Raw genomic sequence first — 17,896 nt, 5'->3', positions numbered from 1 at the left:
AAAATCAAGGGTTTATTTTTTTAGATTTGCATGGTTCTGCTTGAGAAGTAAATGGGAGGAGTAACTCTCATCTCCATCAATGAAAGTCACAATCACTGGACTAATTTCATTATGCCTACAATTGCTTTGTAAAACCGCAACTCAATCATTTGTGATCTTACTTTCAATGAATAAATGAAACCCAAAATTTGAAAATAAAGGAGTTTGGGGTAACAATTACACTGAATAAAATTGTAAGTTACTGCTTAATATCTTGGAAGTAAATTCCAGATATTAATTACACTTTTCATCTATCTGCCCTATCTTATGAGACTCAGGGCAGTTTACATTATTAGGATATAAAAATACATAAAATTGTTATAAAATATAAATTTAAATACATAAATTAAATTACAACATTAAAATAGATATTGAACAGTTACCCGCTCTCCTATCATGGGAGAAAAACAGGGGGGTTATAAGTATTCCCCACTGTGGTTGACCAGTGGGATCTGACAGGATACTTGAATATTTTGCATGTTTCACATTGAATTATTTGTATATTAACCTGCCTTTCTGAAAGTTGCAAGATTCATTATAGGTCATGTTTTAATACTAACTTACTACCTCACATCCCACCCCAAGCAAGAATAACATTAGTTAAGAGTTAAGCTATGTCTCTCACTGAAATTAATGGAACAAAACGATCAAATCAGGCCACATTGCACCCATTACTGCTACTATCACTAACCATTTAATTAATACAATAATCCAGCCCCATGATTATTTAGTTGCCCATATTACAATGAAAACTGGGAAAGACAAAATAAATCACTGATAAAAGCCACGATCCAGACAAAGTTCCTATCACACAACTCAAACATCTTCCCAACAATGAATGAGACAATGAAGGACAATTACAGGTTTAATTTGAAAACTAAATGCTTAAAACAATTAGAGGTAGTAGGATTTTTAAAAAACGAAACAGAAAGGAAGTCACTATAGTAGTAAAGGTGGTATTGGTATTTTAGACTCAATAGTATTTGTGTTGAACAACCAATTGGTATGAAAACACTAAACTAGGTTTCTACAAGGAAGCTATGAAATTTTTGTATCCAGCAGTTCCATGGATTAAGTTTTATACACAAAACTGCAGCAATATTTCAGATATTTGAACTTTACTATTATACTCAAAGAAGAACTTTGTTAAAAAAACACTATAGGGTTATAAAACTAAATTGACATGGCACTGCCTCTCATAAAGGAAGATATTTGTGTTGGGATGACAAGTTTAGATAAAAGGGATTTGCTCACAGTAGCTTTTCTGCTAGTGCAAGAGGAAAGGACACACTCTTTGACCTCTTAAAAGGCTAAGCCAGGAACCATGGGACTCAGACAGAATTTTTTAAAAGATGTTGTAAGGATAAAATTGAGGGAGGGGGAGAGAGAATGATGTTGCAGACTGCTTTGGTTCCTGACTGGGGAGAAAAACAAAACATAAATATCAAAATCAAAATGAATAAAACAAACCACAGGAGATGGGGACTGCAGCACGGAGGGGAATGGGGTGAGATCTTCTCTCTTGCACCAGGTAAAAGCTGGTAGGATTCAACACAACAGAACACTTAAGATGCTAATTTTCAATTGTTTGCTGTAAGCAGGTTTTAAAAATTAATTTTACATGATAAAAATGATAAGTGTAACCAAAAGCTTTTAAAAGTATTAATAAACTCAATTATTTCAAAGTAAAGAAGCAGTAATTAACACATTTTAAACTGCTTTTAAGACAGATAAATCATGGAAGAGGAAGAAAAAGGCTGATTATTTGAACGCCTATATTATAAGATTTCCAGTGCAATATTTGTAGTGTACCTTTGAGAGCAATCCAGGTTCTTGCCTATTAATCATACTAGGCCAGATTTCCCTGTCATTCAGAGGAGCTCTGTCACTTTTCACTTTGGGACTTGCTGTAATGTTCATGTCTGAAACCTGTCCTTGAGAAGCTGAATTCCCTAGTTTGTCCTCAATGCGGGGTCGGGTTCTCAGACTAAAAGATACCTCCTTTATCAAATAGTTTAGCAAGTTAGACTGTGAACATATACTTCTGCTAAGAACAACATTTACTTATACAAATTACTGGCATACTCAGTTTCTGATTTGTCAACACATCACACAATTTAAATTGTCCTATTCCTTAATATTTTAATATATTTACATTTTTACAAAAAGGAAAGTTTCAAATATCAAAGGCACATGAGTACCAAGTTTAAGTTTCCCCATTATAACTCTCTCAATGGAATCTTGCAATGCTTTAAACTCCAACAAAAGCTTTAAAAGCAATTGAGCATAAGGATGGACAAAAAGACCCATTTCTTTCAATGTGTGCATTTTTAAATTTATCTTTCATAGGTATAGCAATCAGCTTTCCAGACTGATTTGCAAGTCGGATGGAATTAGAAGACTCAGGGAATATAAGAATCTAGTCCAATAAACTACTACTTGCATGAGTGGCACTTATACATACTTCTGGATTATGACGGTTATTCAGTCAGAATTCCTATAATCTGACAAAGGAATTTATACAAGCAATTCTGTAAATTCTTTGCACCGGAGCATGCAAAATGCTATGCCGGAGTTGTGCCAATGATACAAAAACAGCTGCAAAAGCAGCTGTGGCCAACTCTATACATAGTAATGTTTTAAAGAAGTGAATCGTTTGAGTTGTGATGATGTTCCATAACAACCAGGATCCAGCAACAGCAATGCACTTAAAAACTATGAGCCTCATTCAAATCATTATATTCTTATTGTTAAACTGCAGTGGAGATCTATTGTCAAAGATCTGGCATATAAATATAAATAATTTTAAATAAAATTTATCAAAAGCATGGCCATGTAGGCCTATGTATGAATCATGCCCAGTTTCTATCCAACTTTTTTCAGACACAATAACCAAACTATGGCTTGTTTATGTAAAGAATAAGGAAGTTCTTGGAATCACTTCCTCCATCTTCATTCAGGGTGCCACATTGTCTAATATCTTTCTTGAACTCTGCAGCCTTTACTACCAGGAACTGCTTCTGTCTGTCCGTACCCCTCCCCACAAAATAAACACTCTTATGTTTTCCCCCACCCCCGCCAACAGCTGCACACTGACTGCTAAGCATATATGAGTGCAAGACAGATCTGTGCTACAGAGTAGGGAATGGGTTAAGTTGACATTTCAACATTTCTACCCCCCTCAGAACGTTGATAAAATAAGTGAAAAATGAGGGGGGGGGGGAGATGCTGGAAAATTTAGGCTCAGGGCACACAGAAACACTGAATAAGCAGAGAATGAGGGGGAAAGGCTAATGGCAGAATGAAGAAATACAACTCAACATCTGCCCTGACTCTTGGATTCTGAATTGCAGGTCAATGTTAAGCATTATAAAGGTTCTTTATGCTTTAAAAATAATTTCTAAGGTTTAAACAAGTTATGGGACTAATGAGCAAGTAACTTTTAGATAAGGACACAAGTTTAATGACTTTTTGGAGTAATAAAATCTGTCTCTATTCAATATATTTTTATTCGCCAAAAGTTCTCTCTTAACTAATTTGTAGATGAATGTGACTCACTAAAGAGACTGAAGGTGAAGAAGTCACCCAGGCAAAGTTGTAGTACAAAGATTTATCACATAAACAAAGCCGTGTTTTCTTAATCTTCAAAAAAATAAAAAACAGTATGTTTAATTCTGCACCAGCACAATTAGTAGCCTGTTAAGACCTCAGCTGTTAAATATTTTTACTCTTCCGGTTACAATTACGGGTTTTCCTATCAACTCATTTTCTAGTATGCTTCAAAACCTGAGGTTACCTCATAAGGTTAAGCAGAGAGGAGTTTCTACACTCCTGAAAATAAACTAGCAACCAGCAGGATACGAGCTATGTTGAACTGACCCCCAAGTAAGGGTGAATAATGAAGTAGGGTTTACTATGCAAATCAACAGTGTTTAGTGGGATCCTATAAGCTAAAACAGACCATTTTTGTGCTGTTCATCATGGTGGGGGGTGGCAGAGCTTCCTGGATTTATAGAAGCTGTTTTAAGTACTGAGACTCACCACTGCAGCAAAGTTTTTCTGTAATGTTTAGTGTCCCTAAGTCAGACGTGGGTATTAGTTCTTTGCATTTCTCGGAGTTTTAAGGATTTCTTTATATCAAAATAGAGACCCACAATAATAGTGATCTGCAGAGAGAAAAAATCTCCACCTCTAGCACCTTAATGACTAAAAATCAGCTTACCGTGGTATCTGAAACTTCAGACTGCACATCTACGTTTAGCGATGTGCTCTCAGCTACAGAACCAGATCCCACAGCTGAATCTACAGTCCGACCATCCTCCTCCTCATTTTCTCTAGCCTGGAATATTGCAGTGGCATAAACAAAAAACTATATAAATGGGGTCGTAAAGTAAACTCGAAGGGAAAATGCTACATTTTGAATTCAACCCCCAAGCTATTGACCAACATCAAAAATTTATTTCACATACTTCAAAGTTCTCCAACTTACAAGCATCTTCTGCAAAAATTTCAGGTATGATTTCTCCTGCTCCTTCAAATGATCTATGAGATGTGCTAAGCGTTCAACATTAGCAGATCTCTCATTTTTCTCAACAAGGTCATCCCGCATTGAACTGGCTTTTGCAATATAGTCACGAATTTGAACTAATCTGCTTACAATCTGAAAAGACAAGGGACAGTAGCGAGTTAATCTATTGCAATGCATAAATACTAAGGGAATGAGTAAGACGTTGCGAAAATCAAATGGAACAGGAAAACAACTTGTCTTAAAATGATCACATGCACAAAAAGTTATACCAGCCACAGGAAGAGCTATGGAAATGTGTATTGCAAATTTAAAATCTAAATCAATAGCCACTCATTTACATAGTCATCATACTATATAAATAAGGACAAGAACAATAATAAACATGGACTGGTTTGAATAGTCTGACTACACATGAAAAGCCTTTAAAGTGTTAAGAGTGCCAAAATCCAATCAGATCAGGTACCTTTATTTCGGCCAGCGACCAGTACAAAATACAAAACAGTAAAACACAATCTGCTGCACATCTTTCATACCTATTAATTATGTACTGTCTGGCTGATTGTTAGCCTACATAATTTAGCTATCAACACACTTAAAAGATGCTATCGACCAATAAATAATTCCTGTCAACAACTAATTAGGCTTAAGATTACTTTCAAAATAACATATATGAAAAATGTATCACAAGCACCACCTGGCTACTGTCCACAGCAGGTTCGCCTCTTCCACCTTCTTCAATCGAAATGGGACAATTTTGCAGCAAATCCTTACTCAAGGCAGCTGTAAGTAATTCTTTATACTGTGATCCACAAGTTTCTTGTGTTTGAGAACTTGCTGTTGCATCTTTGTCTTTGTTGGTATTAATCTGTAGTGACAGGAAGTTGAATGGCTTTCTGTTTTCATTAAGCTGCCGTTTGTTGTTAGCAGCTGTTGCTCTCCCTTGAGAATCACTTCCAATACTTCTCTACACAAAAAGCAAAGTATAACAAGATCACTTAGACCTTTCAAACTTGAGTCCAACCTTGAGATTAAACAACAGACACCCTAGGAGGTAGGTGGGGCTGTGAGTACAGGAGCAGAGCATGCCATTTTGCTTGGCACACAGGGCCAGGTTTTTACCCAAGCAATGAAGACATAGACAGCATTACTGGGGCCAGTGCTGTGAAAGATGGCAACAGATATGACGTGCCCATCACTGCCCTCCAGACCTGCATAGTCATGAGCCAAGTCCAAATCAAAATCTCTTGAGATTCTAGCAGTGACACTGAGACCTGGCTTGTTCTATATGTATGCAGCTAAGTACAGCCTTCAACTCCCCCCCCCATCACACTTTTACCTGCCAGCACACCAACATTTTCACAGGTGTTGCTTTGTTTTCTTGGGCCAAAAAAACATTGGTTATCCGTGCTCCAAACTAGTCTGCATTCTCAAGGACCCATTATGCACGGGGGTAATAACACACATTTGGGGTGGAATGGCGGTGACTAAAATCACCGATAACGCACGGAGCCGGCTGCAACCGGCCGCAGCTTCGGTGCATGCCGCCGAAAAAGCCGCGTCAGTGAAACGCGGAAGAAAGCGCAGCTTCCGGGTGACCGGGGCGCAACCAGAAGCGGCGCCGGGATCGCCGCATGCATTATCGGTTACTCTGGGGTTTGCCGCCGTCACGCCCCCTCCCGTGCATAACCAGTGTGCTTCGCATCTTCCCCCTCCGCGTTTTCCATGTGACCCGAAATCGCCGTTTCGGCGGACGTGCATAATGGGCCAAGGTGTAGCTCAGAGTCCCCCCCCACCCCCAAAAAGAAAGAACCAATTCCCTTACAACTTACTTACAAGAATCTCACCTAACAAGAGAAGCATTGTCCTGAGTAACAATGAAAACACTTGTGTTTTTTCTTAGGAGCATATGACTTAATGGAAAAATAAATTTCCTTTTAAATTGTCCATCTTTCACTTCTTTCTCCTTAATTAGGTTCAAGAAATATCAGCAAATCTTCAAACAAGCTTTCTTGTCTTTCTTGAGTAAGGATTATAAGCCAGTGTTCCCCTTTTCACCTATTTCGCTGCATTGTCTAAATTATCTAAACTCTAAAATAAAATTGTTCTACAGCCCTCACTCCCTTCTGTCTTGCTGTCTCCCCAGACTCCCTAACCTTCTTTTAATTTTAATTCAGAAATAAAAAAGCTTGAACACATGACAATGCATAGGTCACTTACTGCTCCTTTTATCTTGGGGGATAGAATGGGATCTAAACAAAAAGTAATAAGTGGGCTGTGAACTGATTTTTACTATAACAACATTTCGTGTGGAACAAAATCAATTATGTGTATGAGATCAAAATAAATACTATCTTATGATAAAGATGCTTGCCCTGCCACAAGTTTCTACTCACACAAGCGTATATATGAACCTGCCTTATACTGAATCAGACCATCAATATTTCAAGGTCAGTAGCGTCTACTCAGACGGCAATGGCTCTCTCCAGGCATCAGACAGATCTTTCACATCATCTACTGCCCAATCCTTTTAGCTGGATATACTGGGGACTTGCTGCCTCCAAAGCAAACGTTCATCCACTGAGCCAGAGCCCCTTCACTCAAAAGGACCTAAAGCAAATTAGTCCTGCTCAACAAGCAATCACTAGCAGGGATGGGGACAACAGAGAATGGTAAGGGGGGGGGGGAGATGGGACAATGACCTGAACAAGCAGCACCCTAGGCTTTATGGGGATAGGAGTGGGAAAATTTCACCCTACTGCTCAGAAGAAACAAAGGTAAGTGGCATACAGAACTTCTCCTGTCACAGAAATGCTGCTTCTTCTCACTTTTCACCTCCTCTGTTCATCCACAACAAACTGTGAAAAGGAAGTCAGAACTACAGATTGAAGGAATTACTCAGCAACAGCTCCATGTATCCTCTTTTCTTTTCCCAATTACTTAACATGTATTCAGATATCACACCCACTTGACTACAGCTCCTTCCCCCCTTTTCCCTTCCAGAAAACATCTGATAAAGAGGAAGTTGTGTGCACAGAGGAAAACACATGCAAGCAGATGCATTTTGTCCACCTTCACTGCTACTTCATTCACATCCATTGCATGCCCTTCTACAATGCCTATTTTATGCAACTGAAAGGGAATTTAGAGACTAAGCATCAGTATTAAGAAAGCCAAATTTGTCTGGCCAAGAGCAGACATCAATGCAGAATTAACTTCAGAAATTTTAAGATGGAGGGAAAAAAACACCTAGTGCATTGCTATTCTGGGGTTAGAAATCTGATTAAAAAATTACAGAATGTATTTAACTCATATCTCTAACAAGCTGAGATGCAGTTCAATAGAGTGCTAAATTGACATAACGGTTATCTAGTAAAACTAAGGTAAAACTTAAGTCAGTATAGCTTATTAAACATATATTGTCTTTTGCATGTACACTATCGCACTCAATGTAGTAAACACAAACCTGATCCAAATCACTGAAGTTTATTCTTTGCTTAAGTTTTTCCAGTTCTGCCTGCTCAGGGACAGACATCTGAGTCATGTATCTGGTATGAGGAAAGCTCTGAGGGGTCTTTGATTTCCGTCGTCCAATTCCTGGTGTGGATTCTGGAGAGATGTCATTAGTAAGTCTTGTTTCACTTTCACCAATGATTTTTTTCCTGTTTTTCTCTGAAGATCTGTTTGGTCTCTTGGGCTGACCACCCCAACTCTTTGATAACAAAAAAGAAAGAAAAGCATATGACAACTGGAAAGAAGGATTCACTTCATGTTAATAACATGGGAGGAGGATTAACTTAGATTGCATTTGACTTCAAAATATGCACTCCACAAGTTACAGCATACATAACAGAACATTTCAGACAGTGTGTTCAACAATCTATATATACTATAGGCGTGTGTGGCCACCATCTGAAAGTATCTAAGTTATCCAAGATGGGTGATCAAGAGGAGTGGGTGTAGAAATTGATATATTTTTTAAAAAATGGATCAGGAACACAGGGGGCTAAAGAGATTTTTCTGCTAACTTCTAACACCCCCTATGCTAGAAGAAAAATCTTTAAAAAACAAAAAACAACAACAACATTTACACAGGGGCGTTTAAATCCCCCCCAGAGTAATAGAGCAAGCACAAAGAAAGCTTTTTATTGATCACTTTCTGAAGTGGCAGCAAAACAACCCAGGGCCATCTGAGGCTCTGTGGAGATGGCAAAGGAAGCTGGGGACCACTTTGGGCCAAAGGTGGCTGCAGGGGCACTTAGGAGCCATGCCAATGAGGAAGTGGGAGGGAAATGGGATTTCCTCCCATAAGTTTCCAGGCCTTCTCTGTAGGAGTCTCAATGGTAACATAGGGGAAGGGGAACAGAGGGGCAACAGGTTTGAGTTGTGAGCCTGGGAGCAACGCTGGGAGTTGCAGCTGGCCCTGAGATGAGAGCCTCAGTTGGGGATGGGATTATGGGGGCTCAGTGGTAGAGGCTTTGAGGGCAGGAGCTTTGGGGGCCACAGACCCAGCAGTAGAGGTCTGAAGCCATGCTGGACTCTCTAGTGCTGTCAGGGGATGGGTGAGAGCACAGAGGATGAACTGCAACAGTGGGGGCAGAGGGAGACATGATACTCACTTAGCTGGAAGTGTCTGGGGGGAATAAAGAAAGGGATCCCCCTGTGAATATTACATGTCCTCACTTAAATCTCCTCCAAAGCATGGGGGGGGGGGTTGAGGTCACTGAAGACATTGAGGGAGGCCAGGAGAGTCGGTGCTGCCATTGGTGTGTGTTGGGGGAGTTACCAAGCAGGCAGGTGACCAGGAGGATCAGTGGTGCTGCTGTTGGCAGGAGTGTTGGCAGTGCTGTTGAGGCAGGAAGAATGATAAGGTAGGGGATATAGAAACAGTAAGGAAGTGTGACAGTAGGTATACAGAATTGAGATGGAAAGGAAGAGAAGAACCAGGTGAGAGAGACAGAGAGAGAGAGAGAGAGAGAGAGGGGGGGAGAGAAATAAGGGATAGGGGAGAAAGCATAGGTGGGAGGGATGAGATAAGTACTCCTACAAGTTTCTTGCAGGTCCCCATTTGGACCATCTAACCTGATTTCAAGTTTCTACTCTGACACTGATTAATCATCTCCCTTTCTCTTAAAGTAGTCCTGAATTTTTTGTTTCCAAATTTCCCATATAGCTACTTTGTAGAAGAAATTATCACAATCCACAATGGATCAGATCAAAACATGTAGCTGTACCGTATTGTTCAATCGATCATCAAGGCTTTCATTGCCCCAGCTGGGTAAGTCATGGTCCTCCATTCCTTCTTCAAAAGGACTGCCTCCTGCTGCCATACTAGACAATCAACCAGCCACTGAGTATACCTGTAAGGTCAACAGAAGTTGTGCTTAATGTTAGGTTCTACCCATGTAACATATTAACACAAAGATTCCAGTGAATACAAGCCCACTTAAAGAAATATTGTATGTTCGTTTTTAATTTTAAGGATAATTTTTTTAAAAAGCAAAACAACATAATAAGCATCAAGGCAAAACTCAAGAACATCAACAATATACTATTAGTCCAGTCTTTTTCAACCTTTTGAACATGGAGGAGCCCCTAAAATAAATGTTCAGATATTGAGGAGCCTCAGAAGTCATGTCAGCTGGCCATGCCCCCCTGCCATGCCGTCAGAAGTGACATCACTACCCACACCTTTGACCTTCCTTTTGCTCCCTCTCCCCACCTCTACTACTACTATGGTGACTACCTCATGTAGGCCGGAAAGAAGAGGAGATGAGAAGAGTAGGAGACCCCCTCCCATACACACACCATGCCACTTCAGAGCTCCCACAGGACCCCTTCAAAGCTCCCACGAACTTCCACGGGTCCACAGATCCCTGGTTGGGAATCCCTGCATTAGTCTATCAACCCCCCCCCCAAAAAAAAAGAACAACAACACAGAAATACTTTGATAACTGATTTTATAAACCCAAATAAGGACTAACTGAAATGAGAAAACTGCTGCAATTCTATGGAACCCATGAAATAACCCTGAACAACCCAGTGCGTCTCACTTTAAACAACACAGGCATGAGATCATATTGTTTATCATGTTACATCCAAGCAGAAAGGCTTTACTGTTTTTAAATCAAAACTCTAAAAGATAAGATTTTCTTACTAGACAGCTTCTGACCATAGGAGTCACTTGCTTGGCAACAGTACAAGCAGGCAGCACCCATAGCCCTCAAAAGAGATCAAGCAGCAAAACAGCAACTGCTTGTCAGCAGAGCAAATGAAGGAGTTGGGAATGCTGTACCTACAATTAGTATCCAAGCACCACTTAAACTCTACTTGCTCTGAAACTATACATACAGTTTACCTCAATTTTAGCTCTCTGGAAAATTTAAAGAACTGCAGGATGTCACCAGCTCTGAAAGAGCAAGTAGTGGCTAAGTAGGGGGCAGTCTGGTATTCCAGTTAGCCAGGTGCCCAATAAGACAGCTTTAGTTGTATTTAAATTTTATAAAGCACTGAAATAGCTTGTTCAAAGGCAGCACACTTTACCATACTGATATTGCCACCTTCACTCGATATTTAAGAAGCCTAAATCTTTATTGAACACATCAGCACACACTTTGAGCTAGAAGTTCTCTCTGCCTGCCTGCTTTTCCAGGTAGTCCTTTTATGCTCATCTTCCTTGAAGCTATTTTCAGAAGAATCCTCTTATAAAAGCTTTGCTGTCCTGCTGTGGACTCAACTTCCATGAATACCAAGAGATGGTATATAAGCTAACACTGACTTTTGGTACAAATCTGTTGTACTTTAAACAATGCCAAACAAAAATTATACAAAATTGAAATGCAAAGAGTCTTAAGTACTTTACTTTCTGTATTACTGAACTTCTCAATGCTGTAAGAAACGAACTTTTCTCTTTCTGTTTATGCAGAGAGAAAAATTGCTGTCAGAGGTTTGAATTAAACTGAGATAGTATACATATAAGGTAAAGGTAAAGGTATCCCCTGTGCAAGCACCGAGTCATGTCTGACCCTTGGGGTGACGCCCTCTAGCGTTTTCATGGCAGACTCAATACGGGGTGGTTTGCCAGTGCCTTCCCCAGTCATTACCGTTTACCCCCCAGCAAGCAAGCTGGGTACTCATTTTACCGACCTCGGAAGGATGGAAGGCTGAGTCAACCTTGAGCTGGCTGCTGGGATTGAACTCCCAGCCTCATGGGCAAAGCTTTTAGACGGCTGCCTTACCATTCTGCGCCACAAGAAGCTCATCAGTATACATATACATATGTATACATATAGTATACTTCAATTTTAGCTTTCTGGGAAATGTAAAGAACTGCAGGCCATTTAGGAAGTCACCAGCTTTATGGAGTCTTCTTGTATTCCTACTATTAGCTAAGTTCAAAAGTAAAAAGAAATAGATCCAGCACCATTCAATGTTGCTGCTATCAACCAATTCGACAACCATGAAGATCAAATTGTGCAATATAAAGTTATAATAAATATTACAAACACAACCTAAATAATACACTTCTGTGCAAGGAGCAAAACCAGTAGGGGAAAGAATTTGTTCCGTACTTGTGCTTCATAATAGAAGATAAGTCAATCAAATTTAGTATATTGATGTTATCATTCATATATTCAGGTTGTCACATCCCAAATACCAGAATCTTTCATAAATTGTTACAAGCCAGGTATTTTGCACAGTAGAAATACAGATCAAAATAACAGAAATAATTGTATGTTGGAGTTACCATATACAGAGCAGTTTACGCTGTAAACATTTCAGGACCAAAAAGAAAAAAAAGGGGGGGGGGAGAGTCTGCAGCCAAGTTCCAATTCTCCAATGCGCTTATCCTCTATGAAACACTGCTAGGATTGCAAAAAGGATCCAATTATAATGCTGTGTACAACTGTCTTGTGACTGGAAAGATTTTTTAAAATCATGTTTAACTGAATATCCTCCATATAAAACCTTCATACGCCTATATCTGGCACTTTGAAGGAAACAATGGTAGACTGGCATGAACAAGCCAAGTTGAGTCAGTGCTACAGAGGCCAGTTCAGTTTGGCCAGCAGTGCCATCTCTCCCACTGACTCAGTGGTAGTGACAGGTGATACCAATAATTGTTGCTGCCAAACCACCAGACACAGGCAACCACCACAGCACTAGTGGAACATCTGCAGAGATAAGAAATTTGCCTGAAGATTATGGCTTATGTGAGTGAGCTGAGCTTCTTCAAAAAAAAAAAAAAGCTGGCATTGAGGGCGTAACAACATGAACCTATGTATGTTTATTTAGAAATGACTCCTCCCCATTGAGTTCCATTGTGTTTACCTCCTATTTGGTAATCCTAGAACAGCAAACAAAAATTGTGCTTTCTTCCAGATGACCAAGATCCCTCCAGCCCCATTCCACATATATACTCGAGCATAAACTGACCCGGATTTTAGTCACGGCACCTAATTTTACCACAATATATCAATAATAACAGGTAAGTGGGACCCTCACTCGAGTATAAGCCTTGGGGGGCTTTTTCAGCATAAAAATGTGCTGAAAAAGTCAGCTTATACTCAAGTAGTAAATGACCAGTCCACCCATGAAAGGAAATTACAGATGAGAGCAGCAACACAGGAAAGGTGGGAGATACTTCAATGTGTGGCAGGTAGTTCAACAGTATCTTCCCACACAACTGACAATAGGATCTACACAAATCCTGCTATCACAAAATTTCCATCTAGTCTAGGGAGTGAATATTTGTGAACATGGATGAAATCAGTTCCATAACCTGATAAACACCCACAAGAAGCTTGCAGGATTTGACCTGTCATATAAGGTATGGAAGATGGCTAATAGGACACAATCAGGCTATGGCAGTTGTGTGAACCTGCTGTTTAAAGCAGGCAAAATACCAGGTCCCAAAAGTGATTGTAGTGAAACCTACCAAACTATTTTCCATCTATCATAGGATTGTGAGTGTCATGTTTTCAAAGGAGATGAGATGCTCTTTATATTCTCCCCAGCTGTGATTGAATGGATTAAAAATTTAGTATTTAGAGCAGTTCTCAACCACCATAACGCCACGACCCTAACTGTGGCAGCAGGGCTGGAGCATGCGCACAACAATCTGGAGGCAGCCAGTGCCACGGCTCCACCACCGCTGGCTGCCACCAGCTGCAACCCTGGCAACCCCACGGAAGGGGGCAGGTGACCCCAACTGGGGTCGGGACCCCAAGGTTGAGAACGACTGATTTAGAGCAACTGCCTAATCTGTCTGTATAACTGTTGTACCTAGTTTGCTACATCCTCTATATTATTATATGTGTGTAACTCTACTATATGATAAACTTCCTGTGTGTAACTCTACTATATGATAAACAATTCCCACACATGGTACAGTACAGATTACCTATCGTTGACTTCATAAATCCCTTCTCTTACAGGATCAGCCTGCTACAAAAAATGGACTCTCAGATATTCAATCACCCATGATGTAGGATTGGAATAGTCTCTGCAATGGGTCCAAGTGTATCTTATACCAGAACTTTTTTTGCAGCTTGCCTGCCTTTCTTGAGTTCAACCATTTGATTTCTTTTCTAAACGTAAATTAAAATTGTAGTGGCAGACTTCAATATAGTTCTTAGCCTGATATATCTTGCTTCCAGCTTAATCTTGTATGTTCTTTGCTGCAGTTCTCAACTTCTCAACATATTGGTGTCTATTTTTATAGCCCAATTTCGAAATTAACAAAAAGGGGGGGAAAACACGGCCTATAAGACTGGAATACCCTCTGCAATGGATCCAAAAGCCTTTAGGCCGGCGAATCCCCTTCCCACCATTCAATAGTACATACTTAAAATGGGGCCCACCTGCTGAGTCTGAGGGTCAGATCCTGTACGGGTCAGGGCGGAGGAGCGGCTAGAGCTCCCTCTCTGTCGAAGTCCACCTACCTTTCCCCCCACCTAACCAAGCAAAGAACTGGGACGAAGGGCGGTTGGCGGGGAGGAGTCCGCGAAGAAGAGCCCGCTCTTTCCCTAGAACGGCGGCAAAAAGTCTACCTGAGGGAGGGGGCTACCTGGGAAGAGTAGCACATGAAGAGGAAAAATGGACTGCGTCGTCTCCTTGGAGACAAGGTGCCAACCCCCCTCCCCCCCCCCGCACACTCCTCCTTCCAGGCCCGCCAGGTGGTCGGGGGAGGAGCCTATCAAGGGCGCGCATGGGGCTGCGGAGGAAGAAAGCGTGCGGCGAGCGACGCGCTTGAGCAGAAGGACACGCCCCTCCCTCAACTTCGCTGCTTAGGTTTCTGGCGGAGAGAGGCGGGGTGCGCGCGCACCCAGGCCCAGGACACCCTTGCCGTTCTCACCTCAGCCGCCGCTCTCCAGGCCCAGCTATTGTGGAAGTGGCAGACAGCGTGATTGCCCCCAGCCGTTATTTTACCTGACTGTAGGGCCGGCCTGGCCTGCGTCGCGCGCTTTCCTACCGGCGCTCGGCACCTGTGTCCGCGGCGGAGGAACCACCTGAGGGAAACCCCTCACACGGCACCCCTAACGGCTGCTCTCGCCGCCATCTTGGCCTTCTTTCTATGGAAACCAGAGGGAAGGGGCGGACGGACACACACCGTTACTTAGTAACCTCTCCTTGAGATACAGTCATGCTGTTCCGCACCGTTGAGTCCCGCCTCCGTTTCTCCTCCCCGCCTCCCTTTTTTTCTGGGGCACGTGATCCGCGAGCATCCAATCCTGTTCCGTTGCTATGTGCCGCCGGACCAGTTAGCAGCCCAGTGGAAGACAGCCGCTAACGCTACGTTTCTTCTAGAGTAATGCGTATGATGTAATGTGCGGCTGACTGGATTCTGGGATAGGGATTCTGGGAATTGTAGTTTCGTCTCGCTCTCTCCCGCAACTACTGCTCTTGCGTTGCATCCTCCCATGTATCATCAATTCATTGCTGAAGGTCGTTGCTGAGATTAGCTGCAGAATACTGGCTAGCTCACAAAGAGGAGGAGAAGATTAAGCTCAAATACAGATCTCCTTTGTGAGATGCAGTAGAGTTGTCTGTAGCTGAAAAACATAATTTTTCTTGTAGAAAACATGACAAATAATATATTGGTAGGTTCATAACAAAATCGAAGACCAATCAAAGTAACTGTGCAAGAATGTTCCCAAATGTGTAATAAGGTAGGACTGCCAGTCCCCGGTATTACAACTAAGGCTGCCAATTTCTAGGTGGTGGCTGGTGATTTCCTGGCATTTCAACTGATCTCCAGGCAGCAAAGATCAGTTTGCCTGGAGAAAACAGCTACTTTGGAAGATGGACTCTATGGGAATATACTCCATTGAAGTCCCATCCCTCTCCAATCCTGCCTTCCTCAGACTCCGCCCCCCAAATCTCCAGGTATTTCCCAGTCGGGAGCTGGTAATCCGCATTGCAACTGATCCGGAAATGATGCAAATGACTGCTTGGAGGATGACTTCCATGATATTATGCCCTGTTGGAATCAAATTTATCGAGGCTTTTCTTTCCCTCAACCTCCTTTGTCAGATGCATGTGGGGCGGATTGGTCATTGTGGCCACAGGAAAAAGTCCAGAGGGCTGATGGTTTTGGTGGGGGACATCCTCTTGACAACAGGAAAAAGGGTTTGCACAGAGATATTAGAACACCAAAAAATGCGTAAGCAAATAATGGCTTAAAGTATAATAAACAATTTCTGCAAGAGTTGTTGTTCAAAGCCTTTCCCTTCAATTTATTGCTTGAAGTATTCACAACAAATCATCAAAAGGATTGTTTCTGTTAATCCGACTTTTCTCAGTTGATAATTTTACAAGACACAATTAAAAAAAACATTTTACATAACGCCAATTTTTTAAAAAATGCATTGGAAACAGCTTAACAATAATCAACTCACCATACAAAAACAAAGTTTTCAGTATACTCCAAGAAGAGCTTTCCAAAATATACAAGGAGTTTCTTTAAAATGTTTCCAAATTCTTCTATTTTATCCTCTATCTTGCTTGAATTTTTAATGGTTGTCAAACACATTACAATCTCATCAGCAAATAAATTTAGTTTGTATCAGTACTCATGTACAGTTATTCCCTTTATATGATCTGTTTGGCAGATTAAAGCTGCAAGGGGTTCTAGATAGAGACCAGATAACAGTGCTGATAGAGGGTCCCCTTGTCTTACTCCCTTCATTATATTGAACTGTTGAGAGTGCATACTCTCTTTCTCTACGCACACAATCTGGCTGTAGAACCACAGTATATTATACCTGGCCAGTTTATAAAGTTTTCACCCGAGCCAAAGTGATTAAGGCATTTAATTAAATCTCTAAGTTCTGCCCTATCAAAGGCCTTTTCAGTTCCTATAAAACAAACCCCCTAGCTTATTATATTAAAACACTACATTCATTTGTCCGGCAGATGGCAGAACAAGGTAAGGAAAATGTGAAGTGGGTGTTTGGGTGTAGAACATAACAGTTCAATTAAAAGGACAAAATTCAACTTCAGCAGTGGCACCTTTAAGACAGAAGCAGTTGCCTCCAACTTCGTTCTGCAGCTTCAGACCAACACAGTTACCCACCTGAATCTAGTTTAATTAGATATTTATTAAAATCTTCTGGAAATCTCAAGTGAGTACACAATTGTGCTATAAAATGCATTGTGATGCACAGAATATTCATCAGTTTATAAAAATATATTTTGGCCCCATAGAGTTACAAAAGACACAGGTCTAGAAAAAGAAACACTTTTTTTCTCAGATGATTTGGCATACCCATTTCCCAGTAGCAGAAAGATGGTGATCTGACCTTCAGCAAGCTAAGAAAACAGCAGACTCAGTGAAGACTGGAAAAATTGTTAAAGCAGAATATAAAACAGCACCTCTGCACATACCCAACACCTTTTTATTTCTGCTTCTGTAGTAATGCACAGATTGTATAGGAAAGTGATATGTATTCCCATAATCTTGATGGAATTATATGTGTCTTTTCAAAGGTATCTGAAGACCAATATATATGGAGATTCAGGATTTCAGCTCACAATAATTGAAACATTGAGCAGACCAAACTCTGTTTAAAAATACTTAATCACCGCATATTTGCTTTATGACCAGAATCAAATGTGATTAATTTAGTACTGGGACATCTATCTTGAAAACTTTTTCAGTAATGCTAATCTGTTATTATCAGATTAATATTTGATCATATTAACTAAGGTTTTGGAACCAGTTTTTGAGTTTGTTCCAAACTGGGAGAGCCAGTTTGGTGTTGTGGTTAGGAGTGCGGACTTCTAATCTGGCATGCCGGGTTCGATTCTGTGCTCCCCCACATGCAGCCA

At 40.9% G+C, this 17,896-nt stretch overlaps 1 protein-coding gene across 12 annotated transcripts in view; it reads right to left on the bottom strand.

The window, feature by feature from the left end:
• PCM1 (pericentriolar material 1) overlaps nucleotides 1-15,326 on the bottom strand; it is a 60,841-nt gene extending 45,515 nt beyond the window's left edge. For 4 of the 12 annotated variants that reach the window (XM_077302117.1, XM_077302121.1, XM_077302122.1 and 1 more), the window contains exons 1-7: nucleotides 14,996-15,176; nucleotides 9,799-9,924; nucleotides 8,031-8,276; nucleotides 5,262-5,531; nucleotides 4,529-4,699; nucleotides 4,262-4,378; nucleotides 1,852-2,040 (exon numbers count right to left, since the gene is read on the bottom strand). In XM_077302117.1, the coding sequence (XP_077158232.1) occupies nucleotides 1,852-2,040; nucleotides 4,262-4,378; nucleotides 4,529-4,699; nucleotides 5,262-5,531; nucleotides 8,031-8,276; nucleotides 9,799-9,894 (1,089 nt within the window). In that variant the 5' untranslated portion in view covers nucleotides 9,895-9,924; nucleotides 14,996-15,176. Of the gene's footprint in view, nucleotides 1-1,851; nucleotides 2,041-4,261; nucleotides 4,379-4,528; nucleotides 4,700-5,261; nucleotides 5,532-8,030; nucleotides 8,277-9,798; nucleotides 9,925-14,427; nucleotides 14,676-14,995 lie in introns of those variants that run through there. The other 8 variants (XM_077302125.1, XM_077302127.1, XM_077302130.1 and 5 more) reach the window with 5 other exon arrangements.
• Between the last annotated feature and the right edge of the window lie 2,570 nt (nucleotides 15,327-17,896).

Source organism: Paroedura picta, chromosome 10 (genome assembly GCF_049243985.1).
Source record: "Paroedura picta isolate Pp20150507F chromosome 10, Ppicta_v3.0, whole genome shotgun sequence".
Classification (NCBI taxonomy): Eukaryota; Metazoa; Chordata; class Lepidosauria; order Squamata; family Gekkonidae; genus Paroedura; species Paroedura picta.
Note: the sequence above shows the minus strand (reverse complement) of the source record. Positions and strands in the feature narration are given on the sequence as shown.